The sequence below is a fragment of the Arachis hypogaea genome, chromosome 12 (assembly GCF_003086295.3).
Source record: "Arachis hypogaea cultivar Tifrunner chromosome 12, arahy.Tifrunner.gnm2.J5K5, whole genome shotgun sequence".
NCBI lineage: Eukaryota > Viridiplantae > Streptophyta > Magnoliopsida > Fabales > Fabaceae > Arachis > Arachis hypogaea.
Window position 1 is genome coordinate 111,756,040 of NC_092047.1, and position 9,185 is coordinate 111,765,224.

At 30.5% G+C, this 9,185-nt stretch overlaps 1 protein-coding gene across 2 annotated transcripts; it reads right to left on the reverse strand.

Annotated features, from left to right (window-relative positions):
* Positions 1–241: 241 nt before the first annotated feature.
* On the reverse strand, positions 242–4,953 carry LOC112728296 (ATP-dependent DNA helicase 2 subunit KU80). 2 transcript variants are annotated; one of them, XM_025778371.3, is made up of 12 exons: positions 4,720–4,953; positions 4,433–4,525; positions 4,259–4,310; positions 3,646–3,777; positions 2,843–3,246; positions 2,395–2,681; positions 2,098–2,293; positions 1,771–1,977; positions 1,239–1,406; positions 817–1,137; positions 557–687; positions 242–461 (listed from the first exon to the last, which is right to left on the reverse strand). In XM_025778371.3, the coding sequence occupies exons 1-12, from the start codon at positions 4,732–4,734 to the stop codon at positions 404–406; spliced, it is 2,064 nt and encodes a 687-aa protein (XP_025634156.1). In that variant the 5' UTR covers positions 4,735–4,953; the 3' UTR covers positions 242–403. The 2 variants fall into 2 exon arrangements, with proteins under 2 accessions (XP_025634156.1, XP_025634157.1); XM_025778372.3 differs by having other exon boundaries at positions 3,646–3,823; positions 4,720–4,862.
* Positions 4,954–9,185: the final 4,232 nt, after the last annotated feature.

Consider the following 9,185-nt stretch of genomic DNA (forward strand, 5'->3'; position numbering starts at 1 on the left):
TTTTTTTTTTTTTGTTGGATCTGATAGACCAAGTAAATATGAATGATCGATATGTCCAAATTTTAAAATGGACAGAAACTTAAATGTATTTTTAAATCCTCAAAAATTTAAATGTCTGCAAATCAAAAGGTCAAAGACCTATTTGTCATTTTCTCTAAATACTATTATTAACACTTTCTAAAATTCAGTGTTTAACTGTATTAAGGGATTTCAATAATAATATCTAAGTGAAATAGGGCAATAAGGGTTAAAATCTTTGTTTCTAATGAAGAAAATCAAGTGCAGTAATCTAAGGCTAGAGTACAAATAATATTTACAATGTATTGTTACAGTAGCCTAACAGAGATGCTTATACAAGAAAGAAAGGACCTAAATATTTCAACACATCCAGTTAAGTAATCATTCAAACTTTTGGCTGAGATTTGACTAAGAAACTTCTTGCTTCATCTTCAGTAACTTCACTGTAAAGTTAAACCAAATAACAAGTTATTGAAGAAGAAACATTGAATTTTAAATGGTCCAACCAAGAAAAAGATAAAAAAAGAAATCACAAAACCTGTCTGCAGCTTCTGATTTGGGGATCAAGGTGATTCCTTTTGAAGAAAGAGAATCACAGAAACCATGAAGGCTCTTCTCTTGACAGAAACTCCAAAGATCGCGAAGGAAATTGTTGAACTGTTTCGGTTCCTTCACAGAAAAAAAAAGTTATCATTGACTCCAAATACAACCAAGAGGAATAATAGAGGAATAAAAATTGGTTAGACATGGAAAGTCATGACTTGGCTCTATGGTGCAAAAGCGAGGAAGATGGATTACCTGCTCATTGATACATCCCTTGCGGAGCGCAGCTAAACATTCCAATGCTTTCGAATTGTTATCGCCTTCGTGGGAATCCTCTATGAGATCATGAATTTTATTTTTCATAGCATCAATTGCTTTTACAACCCAATCTGGATTATCTCTGCGCGCAAACATGGCTTCAAAATCTTGTACAGGAGTCAGATCTCCAATGTTGTCGACTTCAACATTTGACTTATCTTCAATGAGATTCGAAGCCAGAGCAGGTATTTCTCCTTTACTATTTTCCTCACCGGAACCATATCTTTCCTCTCTCAATAAACGCCTTGACTTTTTATGCTGTAAGACAGTTCAATTCAAACATGAAAGATATACAATGTTCGTATAATGTAAAAGAAGTTTGATGTTTTGTATAAACTAGGCACGAAAACACATCTTACCCTCGGATTTTCCTTTAGTTCAAAAGACCGACGAAATTTTTCTATCACAGATTTGTTTTGTTGAAGGAGCTCATCATCAGGTTCTGTGATTTTCTTGAGCGTATCATCAAGAGGGGGTACTGCAGCATCTGCATGCTTTGACTTGAGCTCAAGATAGCGATAAAAGCGCTGAAAAGATATATGAACATTCTTATGTTAGCTTTATCTCAAGGTTACCTTTCATTTTTGGAGGTGCATATGCTAAATTTGAAATCTCTATTGTACCCTTCAAGTTCATCATGATGCTAACTTTTACACAATGGGGGTAATAGGTGATTGGCTCAGATAAGAAGGATAGCAAGGACAAAGCATTATCGAAAAATTCGGAAAATACAAATTCACAGCCCACAAGCAACAAACATTAGATAAAGAAATCCCATGTCATGAATATCAAAATCATAATCTTCTTTAAAAAAATAAATAAGAAAAAAAATAGAGGGAATGAATGAAACACAGGAGATAAACTAGAAAACATAAGTGAAGGAATTCATGCCTCTAGGACTGGATTTGGTGTAAAATCAGGTAGCAGAACTTCCTCTTTTCCTTGTGGTGCAAGATCAAGCATTTTTACCAAGTTAGCCGCGGCTTCTAGCTGTTGTTCATTTGGCTGTATCGGTGCAGGGAAATTACTGAAAGAAGGGAATTGAAACTCTCGCACATCCTCAGCAAAAGGTAGTACATTGAAGTATAACGAATCAGGCTGCACAGCATGACCATGCAACAAAGGAATAATTTCAAAACAAATCCAGAAATCATGTCAGTGGAAGTAGACCAATTAAAAAATAAATTAAAAAAATAAAAAGAGATGGAAAAAACGCACAATATTTTCCTTATCAGATAGATTGGGCGTCAGGACCCCAATGACGACATTCGCTTGTCCATGTCTCCAAACACAACGTAGTATTGCCACTTTATTCATTTCCTTCATAGCCCTTGCTAGCGAAGAAAGTGCAAGTGTGGCTTTTGTATTTCCTGTTTCAGCTATGAAGACATTGACATCTTTCATGTATTGGTGTCTTTATCGGATGGTTTAGGAGAAAAGAAAAGAAACAGAAGAAACAGAGTAAGAAAATCTCCATCGTCAAATTCAAATCAAATAAAGCATATACAATTTTACCTCAATACATTGGAGGAATCAGTAAATCCTAAAAGCTTCAGACCTTTTTCTGGTTTGAACTTAACAGCATCCCACTCAGCTTGGGATATGGGAACTATTTGAGGCCCATATCGATAACCTTTAATTCTTTGATCCGGCGGGACAACTTTATCAGGTTCTTGAGAACTCTTGTACTCATAATCCACTTTGACTTCATGTGTAGCAAATTTATCGGTTGAAGCAGCCTTATCAGAAAATTTCTTGAGAGTTGGAAACTTTTCTTCTGCTGTTTTCTTGTATACCAAAACCTGTTCAAAACTTAAACATTCAATAATCATGTACATAAAAAGTTTGTAAGTGGCATAGGAACATTAATCACCAAAGTAATGAGATAATGAAAAAAACATGTCAAGAACATAATCTTTATCTGCATTGATGGGCACGGCCAATAGGGCTATGAATATCTCACCTTAATCCTCAGTTTTGGGCTTAATTCAAGATCCCCTTTAAAGATTGTGGATGGAGTTATATTTCGGGTTCTAAGAGCACCAAGCAAAGAAACTGGATTCTCCACATATGTTGACCTTGCAGAAGTTTCTGTTGAAAAAATACGTAACAGTTGATCGTTCTCGTCCATTATTTTCTTATTTGCATCTTGATTAAGCTTTCCTCTCAGAATTATACTTTCCATCCTCATACCATGGACGATCATTTGTTTAGCAATGGTGGTCACTTGTTCCTCTTTTGTTCCTTCAAATGGCTCTTTTATTGGACATTGTGCATTTGTAATAAGACATAGACGCTTCTTTCCCTTGTTAGTTTCTCCAAACTTTTTTATCAGCATATCCATGCCAACAATAATAGCATCAAGAACTAATATCACAGTCAAGGTATTCAAAACCACAATATGGCAGTTAATCACTCAAAATCCACCAGCCAGAGTCAACTTACTGCTAGTGAAATGAATGAACTTTCAAAGTAATACTACAGCTGATATCGCTTCAATTTTATTAACAGAAACAGAATAGAGCTCAGGAAAAGATAAACTGAGTATATCCAATGTTTGGAGGTGGGGTTGAACAAATCAATAACAAGGCACAAGTGGTGCAGAATATTACACAGGACAAATCAGGAAAAATTTTACCATCTAAAGTCAAATAGTATGAATGTTTTAGTAAACGGTCAAAATGTTAGAGCATAAAATTCTTTCATTAAATATATAAATAAATAATTAAAGCTTCCAAAGTATAGAATCGTGAACTTCATGGATACAATCACCATGTGTAGCTCCTCGAGGCAGTTGCTGTAGAGCCTCAACAATATCTCCCTCCACAACTTTAATATTTTTCAAAACCACAACATGTTGATATCCTCCAACTTCTTCCGTAAGTTCGTTATCGGTATCTGGGAAATTTCGACATGAACATGGGTGAGGAAGGCCTTTGAATCACTTCATGGAAAGAAAAAAATGAATTATCAAATCAAAGAAACGATTTGAAGGAAACCTCCATCAACCCATTTAATTGTAAGCATAATAGTAAAACTCCACGGGAAAAACAAACTCGGTACAGTGAATAAATCAGTGTGAAGATTCTACAAGAATGAGACTGAAACACAATAAACATTGCTACAAGATAATCAAATAAGAACCATGGACTTCTTAGTCTCCATTTTATCATCACAAATAACTAACATCTTTTGGTACAAGAAAACAATGTCACCATTCGATTCTTATTACCAACCCCAATTATGAGCAAAATACTGAATTGCTGTTATTGCTGCATTGCAATTTAGAACTTTATGCCATATGACATGATAATAAACACTAAATGAATGGTGATAATGGTGCATTGTAGGTTTGCATCATAAGGGTCAAAGAGAGCACCTTCTGTTCCAAATAAGACAACACCCACTTCATCATATTTGGTAAAGATCAGCTGCACACTCGTCAAAAGAAGGGGGAAAAGGTCATTTTAATGTTACAGGTTTCAGCTCTTTGAAGACAAACATCAAACACAAGGTGGGCAAGGAATGTCAAAGGAGAAATAAATATAGCAACCTTCTTCTCCACAAGCATGGAACAAACTTTCTCAATTTCAGGAATGACAGAGTGCATGGATGGCCCCACATCCAGCAGCAAAACCAAAGCTTCCTGCATTTGATTACAGCAATTACAAGAAAATACACATCTATGCATTCAAAAATACTGAAAAGTTTAAATTTTTTAAAATGGGGTATTAGGCTTTTCAGTTGGTATAGATTATAGAAGAAAAACCCTAAAATCCTTATAGTGTTGGGGAATGAAAACGGGAAGAAAAATTGAAAACAAGAGAGAAAAGATGGAACCTTGTTTCGAGCCATGGAGAAGAAGAGAAAAAGAGTCAAGCCATGGGCAGTGCTAGGGTACTGAAGTAAATTTTTTTTAGCATGGCTGAAACGAGGTGTCAATAAGATGAGTTATACGCGTGGTATTATTTTACTTACAAGTGTAGATAAAAGATTGAGAGAGTAGCAGCAAGCAAGTATAAGATTGTGTCAGAGTTTGTGTTGGATTAATTATTTAATAAAGTATTAAAGTATATTAATTTAGAAGCATGAACACATAATTAACAAAGATAATATTTTTGTCTGTTTTTGTTGATAATGGATATGGACATGTTGTTTTTTTTTTTTCAGGTGGGCTGTTGTGAGAATCTATGCTTTGAACAAAAAATTATTTTGGGTTGGGATAATAATAATAATAATAATAATAATAATATTTCACTCTTTTTTTTTTAAAGATATTAAAATAATATTTTTTTTCTTTTTATTTGTAAAATATATATTTTTCTCTTTTATAATTTTTAAAAAACTCTTTTTTTAATTTATTTTAAAGTTTTTGTATTAATTAATATTAATTTTATCCATTTTTCAAAAAAAATAAATTATTTTTATAAAAATACTCTTTAACAAAAAATTTATTTTTTGTCATTAAATTTTGCTTACTAAAATACTATTCAATAAATTTTTTTAATTAAATTATTTTTTAAAGATATTTTTTAATAATTTTTTAATTATTAAATTATAATTTAATAGGGATTACGTTTTAGGATTTATCATTTTAGGTTAGTAGGATTTAGGGTTAAGTACTGTTTTTGTCCCTAAGGTCTAAGGCCAAAATTAAAATTATCCCCGACCTTTTTTTGTTATTAAAATCATCCTCAACGTTACAAAACGTTATAAAATCGTCCTTTTCTATTTTAATTTTATTTTTTTACTAAATTACCCTTAATTAATAATTAATATAAATAATACAAATAATATTAAAAATTAAAAACAACCCCCCCCCCTGCGGCGCCCGTTCTCTTCCCTTCCCCCCTGCACCCCCCTTCTCTTCTCTTCCCTTCCCCCCTCCACCTGCACCCCCACTCCCTTCTCTTCCATTTACTTAATTATTATCTAATCTTCTATTTGTACTTCTCAGTGAAAAAGCTGGTCTGATTTCATTAACCTTGATGAGGCATCCCGCCAAATGCAGCTAATAAATTTATATTTTTGTTTTAAGATAACTAGCTTGGTCCTTTTCAGATCTGATTGTAACCAAAAGTATTTGCAATGTTCTATCAGTTTGCTGAATTAATAATGAGGTTTCTGCTTCCGTACGCTTCTTCCCGAGAGAAACTGCAAATTAAAAACGAAGTCGTCATCTTTTATCGAACACAGTTTTCCATTCTTCTTCTTACTCCATTCATTAATCATCCTGTTGGCCCCCTTTTGACCATTTTCCAACTCTTCTACTACTTCGAACCGCAAAGCTTCGGTCTATTAATTATTAATTGCTTATTACTCTCCTACCCAAAAAGAAAAAAGACCCAACTTTGCTTCCACCCATTATTAATTCCTCTCTTGGCATTCATCTTACTTCAACTACGCATCTCCTTTTTCTATTTCACAATCCGGGTTTGTTTGTTTCATCTTTTTCACCATTCAAATATTCAATCTGGGTTTGTTTGTTTAATAATGATGGTGACCCTGATTTGAATTGCTGAATTTTTTTGGTTATCCGTTGCATTTGAAGGGGGGAGGGAAGAAGGGGCCGGGGGAGTGGGTGGAGGTTTTGTTTTTAGTTTTTAATATTATTTTTATTATTTATATTAATTATTAATTAAGGATAATTTGGTAAAAAAATAAAATTAAAGTAAAAAAGGACGATTTTATAACGTTTTGTAATGTTGAGGATGATTTTAATAACAAAAAAAGGTCGATGACGATTTTGATTTTGGCCTCAGACCTTAGGGACGAAAACAGTACTTAACCCTAGGATTTATAATTTAAGATTTGAAATTTAGAGCTTATGATATAAAATAATGATTGAAATAAGAAATTGAATAATAAATATTTAAAAGTTATCTTTTTTAAATAGTCATGTAAACAAATTTATTTTAATATTGTGTACATATCATAAATAAAATATTTTATTTTTTATAATTAACATTAGATATTTTCATGTTAACAATAAATAATAATAAAAATAATATGATACTATACAAAAGATAAATAGTATATTGATATATTTTTTATCTTAATAATAAAAAATAATGAATATATTATGCTACTGTACAAATGGTAAATAAAATATTTAATTTTTCATGTTTAATATTAAAGTACCTTATGTTAGTAATAAATAATAATAAAATTACTGTAATAAAGTACACATAACAAATTAATTATATATTTTGTATGTTAATAATAAATTAAATATTATATTTTAAGATAATTTTAATGATAAATATAATACACAACTATTATAATTACAAATTTTAATAAAACTAAACTTTTTTGATGGTGTAAAATGTAATTTATTAAATTATACAACAATTTATATTTTGATACTGTAATTGCACCAAAAAAATTAGAAATTTATCTAATGTTGCTAAGTCAATTCTTAGGACAAGGGTTTAGGGTCTTAGTTGAAGGTTTAGAGTTAGTCAATTTATCTAATGTAAATTTTAATAATTAAACTCTAATTATATGATCCTAAATTTTAGATTCTAAACCTTAAATGCTTCACACTCAGATATCTAACCCGACAACCATAAATAAAAATTTTTTTAGTAAGATTATTTTTCGATATCAATATATATTAACAGTTATACATATTAACAGTGGTAATATTTTTTTTATCTAATGTTAAAATAATATATATTGATATCAGAAAATTAATAATAAAATATAAAAATAATTTTTAACAAAAATTTTAATAAAATCACCATTTAATAATTAAAAATTATTGAAAAGTATCTTAGAAAAAAATAATTCAATTATTAATTTTTTTAAATATTTTAATAAAAATATAATTTAATTAATAAAAAATAATTTATTAAACGATATTTTGGTAAGTAAAATTTAATGACAAAAAATAAATTTTTGTTAAAGAGTATTTTTATAAAAAAAATTATTTTTTTTTAAAAAATGGATAAAGTTAACATTAGTTAATACAAAAAATTTAAAATAAATTAAAAGAGAATTTTTTAAAAATTATAAGAGAATAAAATATATATTTTATAAATAAAAAAATAAATATTATTTTAACATTTTTTAAAGGAGAGGAATGAAATTTGTTATCATCATTATTATTATTATTATTATTATTATTATTATTATTATTATTATTATTATTATTATTATTATCCCAACCCAAAAAGAAACGGCATGCCCATACCCATTATCAACAAAAGCAGACAAAAATATTATGTTTTTTAATCATGTGTTCATGCTTCTAAATTAATATACTTTATTCAATAATTAATCCAACACAAGCCGACACAATCTTACAGCCGCTGCTACTCTCCCAGTTAGGGCTGAAAGTGAGCCGAGCTGAGCTGAGCTAGACCAAGCTCAAGCTTGGCTCACGAAAATTGAGCTTGGCTCACGGCTCGGCTCATTAACAATCGAGCTTATTTCTTAAGCTCAAGCTCGGCTCACCAAAAGCTCACGAGCTGGCTCGAGCTCATGAGCTGGCTCAAATAAGAGAAACATAGATACATAATCTATAATTTTATATCAATAAATTATAACTTATATATTTTTAAAAATATTTGAAAAGATCAATTTTATATATTGTTTATCTATCAATAAATTATAAATTTTTTATTTATGTCCTATATTAAAATTATATGTAAAAAATAAATATAAATATTAAATAATTAAGATTGTTATAATATATAATCGAGCCAGCTCACGAGCTAATGAGCTGAGCTTATCCAAGCTCAAGCTCGACTCATTTAATTTATGAGCTCAATTTCAGGCTCAAGCTTGGCTTACCAGCTCACGAGCTTAGCTTATCGAGCTGTTAATGAGTCGAGCTCGAGCTGGCTCATGAGCTGGCTTGACTCACTTCCAGCCCTACTCCCAGTCTTTATCTACACTTGCAAGTAAATAATTCATCTTGTTGACTCCTCATTTGAGTCGATGTTAAAAAAATTTGGAAATATTTCAAGTGTATCGGAGAGTATCGGTGCACCAGTTGTTTCAATCGTTGATTTTAATTAATATATTATATATATTTTTTATAATTCAGATCAACGGTTAAAACAACTGGAGCACCAGTACTCTCGGTGCACTTGAAATGTTTCCAAAAAAATTTACTTCGGCACTATAGTATTGCCCTAATTGTATAAGTCCATAAGATTATTGTAATAAGGCATGAGGTAAATGTCCATTAATGTTTTGGCGGCTAACTTTTTTAAATGAAAAGTTTAGACTATTAAAAGAAGATTGAAGTTAATTACATATGAAATTTTAACTTTTGTACGCCTATAAATAGAGTCTGA

Excerpts from the sequence above, each read along its gene's own strand:
- LOC112728296 (XM_025778371.3), bottom strand. Across the intron at positions 3,247-3,645 it reads AGGAGCTACACATGGTGATT|TTCTTGATGCTATTATTGTT; the intron begins GTATCCATGAAG and ends CTGTGATATTAG. Across the intron at positions 462-556 it reads AAATCAGAAGCTGCAGACAG|TGAAGTTACTGAAGATGAAG; the intron begins GTTTTGTGATTT and ends TTAACTTTACAG.